The sequence below is a fragment of the Odocoileus virginianus genome, chromosome 11 (genome assembly GCF_023699985.2).
Source record: "Odocoileus virginianus isolate 20LAN1187 ecotype Illinois chromosome 11, Ovbor_1.2, whole genome shotgun sequence".
Taxonomy (NCBI): Eukaryota; Metazoa; Chordata; class Mammalia; order Artiodactyla; family Cervidae; genus Odocoileus; species Odocoileus virginianus.
This window is the reverse complement of record NC_069684.1, coordinates 27467038-27481742: the sequence shown is the minus strand read 5'-3', so window position 1 is coordinate 27481742 and position 14705 is coordinate 27467038. Positions and strand designations below refer to the sequence as shown.

Below are 14705 nucleotides of genomic sequence, written 5' to 3'. Positions count from 1 at the left end.
GGTGTGTCTGTAAGGAGTCCTATGTGTGTGGCCCTGGCTAAGGCCCTGGTTTTATGAGTGGGCTTATCAGACAGAGATATACTAGGAAAATTCAATATGGGGATTTTCTCAAAGCCCAATGGAAAAACGGCCTGTGTCCAACATTTTTTTTCCATTTTCCCTAATTGACACCCTGGAAATACTTGGGAAAAGATGCCAAATGTGGATGTTGAAATATGGGTTCTATCCGCTTTCAACAGATTATATGTTATGAGAAGAAGAAAAATATTGGCCCTTGGAGTTGTGTTTTCATAGAAAACATTAGGTTGCATGCTGAACAAACAGTTCTAGGCCAGTGATTCTCAATAATGCTGGTATTATCCACCAAGGGGACAATTGGCAACGTCCAGAGACATTTTTGGTTGTCACGGCTGGGGATGGGGTACTATTGGATCTAGTGGGTAGAGTCTAGAGATGTTGCTAAATATCCCACAAAGGCACAGGACAGCCTGTCACAACGAGGAATGATTCCCCCTCAATTGTCAGTGGCACCGAGGTTGAGGAAGCCTGTTCTAGGCCATACCTCGGCTTGCTGGGTGGCCTAGGGTAAGCCATGAAGTCTCAAGACTTGGGGCCTGCCTGTCTATAAAACAAGGGGAGAAATGCATGCCCAGTCTGTTTTGTAATGATGTGGTGAGGATTTGAAAAATGTGCTTATACGGGAGAAGCACAAACTAGACCTGAACAGGTGGAGTTGGGCAGTCTCAGAATGGGCAGCTGCGGAGGGCTTTATTAGGATGGCTGAAGAGTATTTATCATCTCCTTCTAGGACCACAGTAGTTTGTACTTCTCCAGTAACTTCCAAATGAGGTCAAAGCAGGAACTTCTTAGAAAAGGAGGCTGACACTCACCCAACATACATGGCAGATGCACTCACATGTCTTATCTAACCTAAGTCTTAAGAAATCTAGCAAAAGGTCCCATATTTCAAATGAAGAAGCTGAGGTTCAGAGAGGTAAAGTGAACTTGCTCAAGATCACACAGCTTCTAAAGTGGCACAAAGGGGATTCCAACATAGGCTGGTCTGATTTCCAAGCTCCTTTTCTTGAGGATGCTGAACGTGGCATTTCAAATGTCCTCCTAGTACTGCAATAAGCCCCTTGTGTTTCGTGGGTAGCAGGGAGCATGGGTGGAAAAAAGGAGCAAGAGTTCCTGATGGATGTTCTTGTTCTTCCTTAAAACTTCCTTCTCCTTGCTTATGGTCAGAGCACAGTTCCGGAAGGCCAGGCTCTGGTGAGATAGACCTGCCCTGTGACCACAGATTCTACCTTTTGCCCAGTCAGAAAAGCAAAGAGTGGACTTGAACTGTTAAGACCTGAGTTCAAGTGCTCATTGAGTCAGAACTGAATGTTATAGCTTGGACAGACAAGTCACTGGGCCTGAGTTTCCTAAATAACGATCCAGGCCTGGATTATAGGATTGTCATATGGGTGAGAAAAATTTGTAATTGGCCAAGAATCATGAGGAGGGTGAGGGAGCCTGGGGTGTAGAATCCCATTGCACTAGATGTCAGAATACCTGGGTTCTAGTCCCAACTCCATCCCTAACTTCTGTAACTTTTGGGCTCTTGTTTGTAGTCTATAGCAGTCACTACAACAATAAACTATTCCTGAAGTTTCCTATTTTATCTTGAATTAATGTGAACATGCCATTCTGTTCCATGTATCTGTGTTTATTTTACTATAAAAATAAGATTTTCCTGTAGGAGGTCACTGAACAAATACAGGTTTGGCGCATGCCATGGGCTTACTCTGTGACCTTGGGCAAGTCACATAGATCCTCTGGCCTGGGGCTGTTTATGAATGAAACACAGAGAGAGACATATGCCCAGCCTATTTCATCACATTTCTGGGAGGGTTTGGAAGTGACAAAAATCTTCATCTAATAGGCTTAAGCCAAAAAGTCATTCATTGGGACACAAGGTGGAAAAGCCCAGGAGCAGGGCTGGTTTCAGGCACGGCTGGATCCAGGGCTCTGGTGATGTCCCCAGCACTCAGTTTATCTCTATCTTTTGTCTCTGCTTTTCACTGTGAGAGTCCACTCTCAGGCTCCATTACATGGCCTGTAGGAGCTACAGGTTGTCCTATAGGGACAAGAGGGTTACAGAATCTCTGGTCCAGGGTTTCTCAACTATGGTGCTATTGACATTTTGGATGATGGTTCTTTGTTTTGAGACCCAGAATCCTGTGAACTACAATCCTGTGCCTTGAAGGATATTTAGCAGCAGTCCTGGTTCCCACCCACTAGATGCCAGTAGTCTCTTCCTTCCTTCTCCAAGTTGTGACAACCAGAAGTGTCTCTACTCATTGTCAAATGTGTTCTAGAGAGCAAAACCATCCTCTCCATTTTGCTCCTGTAGCCTCACATCACTCATCTTCAAACCCATCAGGGAATGAGTGAGAGCTTCCTGGTAGATCCCACAGAAGTCCTGTAACTCTCTCTGATTGGACCTGCCTCAGGTCACATGACCATCCCTGAACCAATGGTTGTGGTGGGAGAGGGGATGCAAGTGTGGATTGGACAGGCTTAGGACCTGGAGGACAAGTCCTACCCCTAGATCTGGGCACCAGGCTCCAGATGGAGGTGTGGGGGAGGGATAGCACCAAAATAATAATCCAGGTTTCTGGAGAGGGAATAGAGGCTGGGAGAACAGATGAGTTTTATAGCCCACTTCCTCCCACTGGGGCTCAGTCCCCATTTATATGTTGATGGACAACCAGGCAATCTGTGAAGTTCTAAACTGGGCTGTGTCCTTGAGGTCTCAGTGGGGCCATGAAGATGCAGACATGAACTTTCATGAGATTTATGACTCATTTATAAGGGTTCCTCTGAGAAATCCAATGCTCAGGGGTTAGAGACTTGGGTTTGCAGCCCTGTGCTTCTGGGTAGTGACTGTGGTTTGGATCCTCACTACTCACAGAGTGGTTTGGACCAGCATAACTTAGGATCTGGTTAGAAATGCAGACTCATGTATCCACACCTACTGATTCAGCATCTGCAGTTTAACAAGATACCTAGGTGATTCCCCTGTTTGCTAAAATTTGAGAAGACCTGAGCTAGAGCAAGTTTCATCTATAACTCAATTTTTTCACCTATCAAATAGAACAATAAAAATCTTATCCAGCTCTTAGGGTTGTTGCTAGAATTAAGCAATGGTTTATTCACTTAGAACACTGAGAATTGTCAATGTGCAATAAAATGTTCACTCTTCAGTCCTGAGACCTGCAGACCTCAGATATCAGAATAGCACAGAATTATTGAAACTTTACCATCAAAGAATCTGAGGAGATCAGGGGTTGGCAACCTGTTTCTACAAATGACCATGCAGCAAATGTTTTAGGCTTATGGGCCATATGGTCTCAGTTACAACTATTCAATTCTGCTGTTATATTGCAAAAAGCAGCCCAATAGGCATAGCTGTTTTCCAGGAAAACTTTATTTACAAAACAGATCTGTTTTTCAGGCTCTGGTGTTCAGTAGATTAACGATCTGGGGTCTAGCATGTGTCAGTCACAACAGCTAATGTCTGGGAAGTTTCATTCTTCACCTGGAAAGCTTGATCTGAATTTTGCAGATTATTTCATCACACAGCTGGGTTTATCTTAACATGCATTTTTTTCCTTCCCACACAATCTTCATAGGAAATCGGTGCTTTGGGAAGATGCTCTGTGTTTATTCTCTGCCATTACATGCCCCCTGGCCTATCACCATGTGAACATTTGCAGATAGGTGCTCCTACTTGATGAGTGAGTTTTAGGGGACTGGCCATCAGGGCCTGCTGGGAATGAAGCTCCCCCTCCTAAGGAATAAAAGGGAGAGGGGAGATGTGCCACTGGAGGTCCAGGTATGAGGTCAGTAGTAGTAATGACGTCTCCTGTCACAAGCTTCTTTTGGGAGGCTTCCAGATGGAGGTGGAAGATGTGCCCATTTTACAGATGGGAAAACTGAGTCTCGGAGAGGTTAGGTGATTCAGCTGCTGTCACTGCTTGTTAGCCAATAAATGCCTTCCTTTCTACTCTGCCATATTTCATGCTATTAATTTGTGTCTTAGATAATGTGAGGGTATGAGAGACTTCCAGGATGGCTCTGATTCTTCACCTCTCACTTTATCCATGCCATTTGCCTTGCAATTTTGCAATGGCCTCCTGGAAGGAGGATGAGAGCCCCGTGGAGCTGAACTTCCCCAGTCAAACCCAGACTTGACCCCTAGACTTATGAATGTTTCCAGCCAAAATCGGCAGTTAGTCAAAATAAGTCACCTAACTGACTCCCAGCTGAACCCAAGTGTGTGAGCAATAAATACCTGTCTTTGGATGCTACTGAGAGTTTGTGGTTGGTTGTTATGCAGCACTATTAATTATGCCTGAAGTAGCTGATACAGCTGGTGAAGGCCTTTGTGAACACCTGTGAGCAATAACTCTCTCCTCAGGTTTCTATTTGAGTTCAAAATTGCCAGTTTTGCTCAGGATTGTCAGCACACCCACAGCCTCCACCCCTCCCTGGCATGGCCATTAGAGGAATCTGTGTGAGAGGATCCTTGAGAGTCGGGGATTAATGGCAGAATAACGTGGTTGTTAGTCAAACAGGCTCTGGAGTCAGACCACCTGAGTTTAAGTCCTGGTGCCCCATTACTAGCTGTGTGACCTTCAGTGAGTTTTTAAACCCCCTCCGAGCCTCAGTTACCTCATCTGTAAAGGGGGATAATAATCAAGGTTGCCAAGATTATTGTATAAATGAGATCGAGTATGTGAAGCTCTTGGATGGTACGAGGACCATTGGTCACCCTATCCATGCTCCGTGCCTTATGCTCTAGCAGAAATTACTGCCTTGAGATTCTCCCGAGCAGTCACCATGACTTTGCTTATTCCCTTCCCTTAGCCAGGAAAGTAGTGACCCCTTATGATATCCCGAAGAGTATCAGTTAGGTGTGTGCTGAGCTGCAAGTTATGGAAAACCTGACTGCAGTGTTTAAAACAAATGCAGATTTATTTTTTCCCACAAAACTTGATATTCAGAAAATGGTTGCTGGCATCAGATCTGCAGCCTGATGATGTATGAACCCATGTCTCTGTAATTCTCTTGGCCACAAAATGGCTGCTTTAGCTCCGGGCATCACATCCACATTCATATTCATCACAGGGCAGTAGAGCTTGGTGATCCAGAGCATGAACTCTGGAGCCAGATTAACCAAGTCTGGATCCCAGCTCCATCATCTTCTGGTTAAATCACCTTGGGAAGTCATGAAACATCTCTAGCCTCAGTTTTTTCATCTGTGAAGTGGGGATGATATTAAAAGACTATGTCTTAGGATTGTTTTGGGGGTTAAGTGAGGTAATACATGTAAAGCCTGTAGAACAGTGCCTGGTACATAGCAAGTTTTCAGTATGTGTTAGTTATTACTTCATTATTAGAATTGTAAGGGACTTGGGGACAAATAGTATTAATGTTTAGCACATCTACCTTCCAATATAGAGACAACTGCAAAAGAAGGAGGTCAAGCAGGACCAGGGGGCCCTTGGGTCAAGCAACCAGCAACATCTTCTGTGCTTGGATACGTTTTGTTCAAATGTGAAGACAGCCTGAGGTATCACGACCTCTAGGAAGCTGTCGTGGACTCCTCTCACCAACTGACACTGGTTTAAGTGTCCCTTATCTGTGCTCCTGGACTGTATTCCTACCTTCAAACTTATACAGTGACCTCAATGATCTGTTTATGAGTCTCTCTCCCGCAGAGCAGGGGTCTTGTTTGGACTCTCCCTGGATTCCCAGGGCTGAGCTGGTGCTGGGCTTCTTGTAGCCCCCATTGCTTGTTGAGTAAATATTTTTTGAGAATGAGCTTGGCATTGTGGGAGGTCATGGTCCCCACCTCCAGGAACCAAAGTTACTCATGGACCAACCAGAGGCAGTCATAGTTGAGGGTTTTCCTAGGAAGACTTTAGAGGTGGGGGTGGGGGCATCTCCCTCCTAGATCAGCCCTGGACTAGGAGCCCTGGCGATCCTCAGGAGTGCCTTAAACTAGGGATACAGTGGTCAGGGATCAGGGGCCCCACTTGGATCCACCTCACTGGACACTGGGTCCCTCACCTTTCTGGCCCCATGTGCCCTCTAGGTGGCCTCAGGACTGAAGGAGCCTGAACTGAGCCTCTTGTTTGTGTATTACTGGTCATTTCTTCCTGTGACTTGGCCCAGATTTTTCCTTTTCTGGGCCTCAGTTTCCCTGTCTGTCTAGTGCAGTGCAAGCTTGCCCACCTCTGACCTGCTGTGACTACATGTGGAAGCCATTGCTGTTTGACCAGGGTGTGGTGGTTCACAGCTTATGAGATGTGTGTGTGTGTGTGTTTGGGGGAGGGGGGCAAATCTCTGGTGTGTCCTTAACTCATGTCCCCTCAGGCACCAGGTGGCCTCCTGGGATCGCCTCCTCCCCCAGCACCTCCAGCAGCTCCCCCTCAAGGCCAAACCAGCCTGAATGAGGGGGCCTCTCTTTGCGTCCTTGGTGTGGAAGGGGCAGCCCCCAGAGAACCCGCAGGGGACACGAGAATCAAGAATGAAGGCAGGGGACTTCCTTGCTGGTCCAGGAGCTAAGAATCCAAGCTCCCAATGCAGGGGGCCCAGGTTCAATCCCTGGTCAGGGAACTAGAGCCCACATTCTGCAGCTAAGAGTTCGAGTGCTGTAATTAAGCCCCAGTGCAGACAAATAAATAAATAAATAATAAAAAAAAGAAAGCAGGCAGCTTGAGGGGGAAAGAGGTTTATTGTGGTTGTCGGGATTTGTGGCCTGGGCTCCTGGGGATGAATCACAGCTGCAGTTTCTGGAGAAGCAGAGGACAGAGTGAGGGACTCAGGGCGGCATGAGTCTCAGCCAGGAAGGAAGGAACGAGCGGGCACAGCAGGTAGTACCAGGCCTTAATGAGCCAGGCTTGCCTCTGCCCCCAGGGTTGGCCCCCTCGGCACTTCCCACCACCGTGCAAGTGGGCTCAGGACACTGCCTACTCCCAAAATGAACCCTGTCCCTCCTCAAGAGATAGATGGCTATCCATGCCACCCCCTCTCCTGTGTTGGGGCCACATTTCACCTTTGGGAGCCCTGGTGGGGAGCCTAGGGCTGGGACAGAAGTGTTTGCTGAAGCAAATGGATTAAAGGGTTGGGGAGTCAATGGCCGTTTCTTTTACTGCACCTGACTCGAGGCTGTATACAGTAAACAATCAGTACTTTTTGAGCAGGTGAATGAATGAATGAGTGAAGGAATGAGTAGAGGAACAAGTGAGCGGTGGGCAGTGAGGAAGGAGGCCAGGGAGGTGCACCCACCTCGTTGATCCAGTCGATGTAGGCAGACACACGGGTGAAGACCGTGGGCTTCTTGAAGGTGTTGCAGCCCAGCCCGGAGCCGAAGCTGACGATGCCTTGCACATCCCAGTTGCCATTCTCAGCTTGGCAGTTCAGGGGGCCACCCGAGTCCCCCTGCACCAGATGGGGTGGGCATCAGAGGGAGGCTTGGGCCACAGGGGTAGGTCAGAGTGGGGCATGTGAGTTGGCCTCTCTGCCTTGGTACCTCCTGTTTTGACCTCAGTTTGTTCATAGTGAGGAAGGGAGAGAAGATATGATTTGGGAATGACTTGACCTTTATCCTGCTGCTGCTGCTGCTAAGTCGCTTCAGTTGTGTCTGACTTTGTGTGATCCCATAGACGGCAGCCCACCAGGCTCCCCCGTCCCTGAGATTCTCCAGGCAAGAACAGTGGAGTGGGTTGCCATTTCCTTCTCCAATGCATGAAAGTGAAAAGTAAAAGTGAAGTCGCTCAGTCATGTCCGACTCTTCGCGACCCGGTGGACCGCAGCCTACCAGGCTCCTCCATCCATGGGATTTTCCAGGCAAGGGTACTGGAGTGGGGTGCCATTGCCTTCTCCGGACCTTTATCCTAGGGGAGCCCTAAAGTATCAGATTAAGTTGTGGTTTGCTGTGCAATCTTGGGATGATGAGAACCCTCTCTGTGCCTCAGTGTCCCATGCCTGAGTCTGAGCTGCCCAGAGAAGTGAAGATGCTGGGAGTTGTGTAGGAGACCCAGGAAAGTGAGGGAAATGGAAATGGGGAAAGGGTCCTGTGTTTAAAAATGGGACAGTCTCTGATTTCCCTAGATGCTTCTTGCTTCTGTGTCAGATTCCCTGAGTCCTCTGTCTCCCTGGAGCGATGCAGTTGACGGTATGATGGGACATGTGCCCGGACTTGAATGAAGTCTCTTCTACGCGCGTCAGACTCATTTAGTCCTCACAGCAGCCCTGTGCTTACTGTTGCTCCATTTTACAACAGGGAAACTGAGGTTCAGAGACGTCAAACGGCCTGCCCAAGGTTATGCAGCTATGAAGGGTGGGACTGGGACTCGGACCTAGAGACTGACATTCAGCCTTCATGCTCTGGCCATAGTGCTGGTGGGGGAGGGGAAGGGGGACAGTGGCAAGGTTTTCCTAAGTCTCCTGAGCCCAACTGGGACTCAGTCTCCCTCCAGGGAGAGGGTTCCTCATGGGGTCTCCCCACTTCTCACTCCTTTGCTCTTCTCCTTGCCCCTAGCACTTGGCCATTTGCGTTAGGGCTGGGGTGCAGAGTCTGGACACTCACATTGCAGGCTGAGATGACTCCATCGCCTCCAGCACAGACCATGGTTTCCTTCACCGTGGAGCCCCACCAGTCTCTCTGGGAGCACGTGGCATAATCCACCACGGGCTGCAGGCCCTGCTGCAGCTCGGCGGCAATGGGGCCATTGGCTGGAGAGAGAATGGGTGTGACTGGACAGGCAGCCCAGGAAGCCCTGGCTCCATGCCTTCAGGGAACAGAGGGCTAAATGGGGCTGGGCCAGGCCAGGCAAGTTCTGGCAAGACTTTGAGGGACATATATGCCTTTTATTGAGAGGCAAGACTCTGAGCCAATGGTCCCAAACTGGGTTAGAGACCCTTCAAAGGATTGGAAAGGTAAAACCAACCCATAGAAAACCCTCAAGAAATAACTACCATTTATCTTTAATTTATGTTCTGGGGTTTTAATTGCCAATGGTTTCCTTGTAGTTCTCGACCTTCGGTGGCACATGTTAAAAGATTTTTCTCAGCCTCAAATTTTCCAGGTACTGATCTCTATTTTCTTCTAAGTCTTCCGTAGGTTCATTTATTTGCATTTAACCTTTACATTCAGCTGGAATTTACTTGAGAATTCCATTCACTGGAATATACTTGGTATATGATCTAATCTCCTACCCCCAAATGGTTAGTTTCATTGATTCAATAGTCACTTACATGGCACTTAGTATATGCCCAGCCCTGTTCTAAGTCCTTGACAAATTTTAGTCCATTTAATTCTTATAGCATCCTTTATATGCACTTGGCGTGTCTGTCACATGGTATGTGCTTACTAAATATTAGCCATCATTACACAGTTTAAGAAGATGCGAAGATGTTAAGGAAAAAAGGAAACCGGTGGGCAAATGTGGGTGGCATGCTTATTGTGGGAGCTGCTTCCTCCAGGAAGGCGCTCTTGATTTACCAGGGGCTATACTCACTGTAGAGACGGCCCCAGCCAGTGACGTAGCAGGGGTAGTCCTGAGTCAGCAAGGCACCCGCCTCTGGCAGGCAGGCCACCTGGATCGTGTCACTCAGTTCCACAGTCTCTGCCAGCTTGATAAGGGCAATGTCATTGCTGGAATCCAAAGTGGAGGTGGTGAATGATAAGAGGGCCTGGTGCAGCAAGCAAATGCTGAGAGGCCTGGCCTGTGAGCTGGGAGTCAGGCCAAGGGTGACCAGGGGTCCTTTGCACACATCCCGGACTGCCAGGTTTTACTGGTGGACAGAGATGAAGGGAACAAATAATCTGCCTTCTAATTCCATCACCTGCCCCTGTAGGTGTAGCTTCTTCCCCTACTTGTATCTTCACATCACGACAGGTTTAACAGAGAAGTGACAAGAGCAGAAGCCTGAGCCACTGTAAGTGAACCACTGTATCAACCAAAATTAAGCTAAAGCAAATTGGAAATTATGACGGTAAAAATACTTGCAGATTCAATTTTTAATGTTTCTGTGTTGCTGAATGAAAGCGGACAAGCCTAGGCAGACTTGGTTTGATTTGTGGTTCTGCCACTTAGCGGGCTGTGTGACCTGAGACACATTCCTTAACCTCTCTGATCCTCGCGTTCTTGTCTCGGGCTGTTTTGAAGATTAAATAAGAGATGGCGCATAAAACGCTTATTGCAATGTGGGCAGGCATGCAGTAAGCATCAATAATGGGGAGTGCTGGCTCATCCCCTGGCTGACAGACTTCAGGTAACATACCACGGGGGCCTCGGGATCCTTAGTCCATGTGTACTTTCTGGAGCCCCTTGGTCAATGATGGGGATGGGAGGGGTGTCCGTCTTCTCTTAGCATTTTGCTATTTTGCATAAAATCATCATCTGCGGGCTGTTCAGGGTGAGGATGGGGCCCAGGCACAGGCTCTCTCTCCATCTCAGGGACCCCCTCTTCTTCTGAGCTGCCCCTAGGGGCCATGTGATGGCTAGCTGGGCACTCACCGAATGAGGAAGGAGTTCCACTTTTCGTGGACAAAGATGGTGTCCACACCCACGTAGAGGGAGCCTGCCTCGTCCTCCACCTCCAGGTTGTTCTTCCCCAAGCCCACGCGGTATGTCAGGGTGTTGCTGAACAGAGCAAGGGGGCCACGTCAGGGTCCTGCCCCCATGGGTCGGCAGGGTAGTGAGGGAAGTTGGTGCTCTGGTGATGCAGCTTTGGGGTAGTCAGGGTCCTGCCCCCATGGGTTGGCAGGGTAGTGAGGGAAGTTGGGGCTCTGGTGATGCAGCTTTGGGGTCACTGTGGGACTCATTTGGGGGAAGGCACAGTTCACCCCATTGACCCTTCCTAGGGCAGAGGGTAAGGACCCTGGTCTTGGAGTCAAGTCCGTTCTGACTGCTGGGTGGGCAGGCTCAGGCCTCAGTTCCTCACCTGTAACGTGGGGATAATCTTGAAACTCACCTGCCAGGGATGCTGTGAAGATGAACTAGTCCACACTGCTGTTGGCATGCATTATCTCACCTGTATTCCTCTCTAGCCACCTCCTCCTCTCCCCTCACACAATCCGCTCCTGCCACACAGGCTTCCACTTTGTTTCTCAAACATGCCAAGTGGACTCCCTCCTCTGAACCTTTGCCTTGGCTCTTCCCTCCACCGGTGACACCTTACTTCCAGACCAGAGATTTCTTCCCTTCTTTTCTTTAGATCTTGGCTCAAGTATCCCCTTTTCAGAGAGCTCTTCCCCGGGGCCATGTCATTTAAAATAGAAGCCCTCATACTTTTTAGCCTCTTCCTGCTTCTTAGTTTTTCTTCACTACCACTTATTTTGTTACATATTTACTTGTTGGATGGCCTGCCACTCTGTCTTCTACTAGAATATAATAAGTTCCCTGAGAGCACAGACTGCGTTTTCAGTCACGTTCCCTGGCACATCGTAGGCACTCACTAAATACTTGTTGAATGAATAAATGGACAACTGGTTACTGGATATGAGCAGCCTGTTTGTGCCGCTGTCTGGAGTGTGTGCCCTGGAAGAGCAGCGGGCGGGGCGTCCGGGTGACTTCCGGCTCACCTGATGCAGTGGGCGGCTGTGAGGACATGGTTGGGGGTGATCAAGGTGCCGCCACACGTGTGCCGCCACGTGTCATCCTTGAGGTACTGGAGGGAGATCTGGGGGAGGATGTGAAAGGCCCGTGTGTCAGCCCCCAGGGACCCACTCCCCACGCCCCTCTCCACCCCGCCTCCCACCCCCGCGGCGGTGAACTTACCTGCCAGGGCCAGCTGTGGGGAATGGCGTCCTCTCCTCCCACCACGCGGGCTGATAGGTTGGGCTGGAAGATGGGGACCCCGCAGCTGGAGGCTGGGGGAGACAGGAGAGGGAGAGCACAGGTGAGGGTGCCGGGTGTCTCATTGGGGAAGGGACAGGTGGAAAGAGCACATATTTAGGGGCTAGGCAGACTTGGGTTTGGATTTTCCTGTAAGACTTTGGGGAAGCCATTGAGTTTGCTGGGCCTCAACTTCCCTTTCTGTGAAATGGGTAGAATAGCACTAAACTGGTAAGTTTGTCCTAAGAACTAAATGATGCATATGAAGAGTTGAGCAAAAGGTCTGGTATAGAGTGAAGGTTAAACCACTGAAGGAAACACCAAGGTAGGCTGGCTTGGTGTGAGTGCCCAGGTACACCTGTGTACTTCATCCTTACCCTGTTGTCCCTTTTGAGGCCACAGCATGGTGGGGATGTGTGAACATGGAACCCACAGAATTCCAGACTGTCCTAGCTGTGGCATGGTCAAGAGCAAGTGCTGGGCAGACTCAGACTCAAATTCTGCCCCCACTACTAACCAGCCATGTGATCTTGAAGAAGCTAGTGAACTTCACTGTGCCTTAGGGTCCTCATCTGTAAAATGGGTCTATATTAATAGACCCTGCCTCTCAAGGTTGATGGAGAATCAAACTGGCTCCGGAATGTCAAGGGCTTAGCAGAGCGCTTGGCACAGAGTAAACATGCAGTACACAGGAGCAGCTACTGTTATTATTACTACTGTTGTTATCAACTGGAGGACTCTTAATGAAGTGCTCTTATTTGCCAAAAGAGCCAGTGAGCTTTAGAGAGGTGATATAGCTTGCTTAGGTCCTGCTGAGAGAGAGTGACATTCGAGTCAAGTTCCTTGACTCCCAATCTGGGAGAAGCCTGCCAACATGGAAAGCTGCCATCCTCTGGGCCAACACAGAATCCCCAAAGGAGAGATGCTGATCCCAGTAAGGGTAGGCCCCGATATTGTTAAATTGCTAAGTCGTGTCCAACTCTTTTGCAACCCCATGGACTGTAGCCTGCCTGGCTCCTCTGTCCATGGGATTTCCCAGGCAGGAATACTGGAGTGGGTTGCCATTTCCTTCTCCAGGGGATCTTCCCAACCCAGGGATTGGACTTGCATCTCCTGCATTGGCAGGAGGGTTCTTTACCACTGAGCCAGCTGGGAAGCCCAGGCCCCCCGATGGTCCCCAGGGTACCCGGGGATGAGACATCTTCTGTGTCCCCAGGCTGATGCTACATCTTTCTGCACCTCATCGCTCATCCTCACCCTGGGGAGGTCAGATCATTGGCCCTGTTTCGCAGATTCAGAAGCAGAGTTGCCCAGCAGGCAAGTAGCTCATTTGACACAGCTGATCAGTAGTAATTGGACCCACACTGAACCCCACAGCTCCTTTCCCAAAGCCCTGGAGAGCAGAGGGCCCCTGCCCCCATCCTTGCCCGAGCTCACAGCCTGATGGCTGCAGCTGGTCATGGAGCCTCAGCTTACCATAGGCCAGGAGCGCGGTGAAGACCGTGATGCCCAACATGTTGTGAATGCTCAGAATCAGGTGAATGTCGCGGTGGCCAGGGCAGCACTTATAGGCAGGTGGGGGGTGGGCCCACCTCGTCAAGGCTGAGCTACCACTTGGAAGAAATCTGTTCTGCCAAGGCCTTTTCCCTGACCTTGGGTGGTTACTGTTTAATTTGGGCAGAGATGGAGCTGGTTCGGTGGCATGGATTTCCCGAATATCCAGAGACAGAGCAAACTCTGGCATTTGCAGGTATGGGGGCCCCATCACGCTGCTTGGCCTGACTCATTCTTTTTAGTTGTTGTTTACTAGGCACCTACTATGTGCTGGTTGCCATGCTCAGTAACTCTTGCAGTCCCTTAATTCTCCCAACAACACGCAGTAGACACTCTTGTCCACTGATTAAACGTGACAAAGCTGAGACTCAGAGGGTCAGTGACCATCCAGGGTCACACAGCTGCTCTACAACAGAACCAGGGTTTGAAGTCAGTCTTTCAAATGTCAGCCTGTGGCCAAAAACTGCTATGATGCACCGCTTCCTTCTCTGTCTTTATAGCTCTTTCTTTCTCCCTCATTCAACCAATACTGTCGGATCTTGCGGTTCTCCCTGCTCTGCAACACCTTCTCCCCCAAGGCTGTGGATGGAGGCTGAGGCCCTGGCATACCCTGGACGGCTTTGGTTGGCCAAATTCCTACTTGGAGCCTGCTTAGTTGTCTCCCTGCAAGGCCCTCAGTCTCCCGTTCTTTAAAATGGGCATGTAGGATCGGATGAACTCTTGGGCTCTTTTCAGATCTTAGCTTCCATGATTTAGATGTAAAGGTTGAGTGCTACTCTGGATGCCCCAAAATTCCACCTGGATCCTCGGGCAGTTGGGGTTCAGCTTTGACCTCGGAGAGTCGGTTTACTTCATTTGCCCTGAGGCCTGACTTCTCTTCTTTGCCTCCTTTGAACTCCTCCAACTGCTGTTTGGAGTTGTTTTCTGAGCTGGGCCCACTGATCATGTTGGGCAACCATGCTCTCACTGGGAGCAACTGGGCAGAGATGGGAGCTGCCTCTGGTGCACAACTAGTGTACATGGCTAATGTGCATGGCTAGTGCCAGTCCCTCCTGACCTGGCTCTGGTGCAGGGAAAACCACTGGCCAGAGGACGCCATCACTCTGGGGGTTCAAATTGCCTAAAGTTATGGTGGTGACACTTGGCTGGCTGACCTGGTCTTCTGACCACCGAGATGAAGAAACAGCCCCAGGAGGGCTGGTAAATATCTGCAGAGAGGTGCCCTGGGGAGTGGATTGCTGCAATTGGAAG

At 49.5% G+C, this 14705-nt stretch overlaps 1 protein-coding gene across 1 annotated transcript; it reads right to left on the bottom strand.

Moving 5' to 3' along the window:
- Positions 1-6771: 6771 nt before the first annotated feature.
- Positions 6772-13416, bottom strand: CTRC (chymotrypsin C). Its single transcript, XM_020873699.2, has 8 exons — positions 13377-13416; positions 11844-11935; positions 11648-11745; positions 10581-10706; positions 9579-9715; positions 8648-8793; positions 7345-7497; positions 6772-6848 (listed from the first exon to the last, which is right to left on the bottom strand). Exons 1-8 carry the CDS (start codon positions 13414-13416, stop codon positions 6834-6836), a joined length of 807 nt encoding a protein of 268 aa, XP_020729358.1. The 3' UTR covers positions 6772-6833.
- Positions 13417-14705: the final 1289 nt, after the last annotated feature.

Coding starts and splice junctions, on each gene's coding strand:
- CTRC (XM_020873699.2), bottom strand. CDS start 13,416: ATGTTGGGCATCACGGTCTTCACCGCGCTCCTGGCCTATG. Junction 8,794..9,578: donor TGGCTGGGGCCGTCTCTACA/GTGAGTATAGCC, acceptor TTCTCTCTCCAG/CCAATGGCCCCATTGCCGCC. Junction 7,498..8,647: donor GAGTCATCTCAGCCTGCAAT/GTGAGTGTCCAG, acceptor CATCTGGTGCAG/GGGGACTCGGGTGGCCCCCT.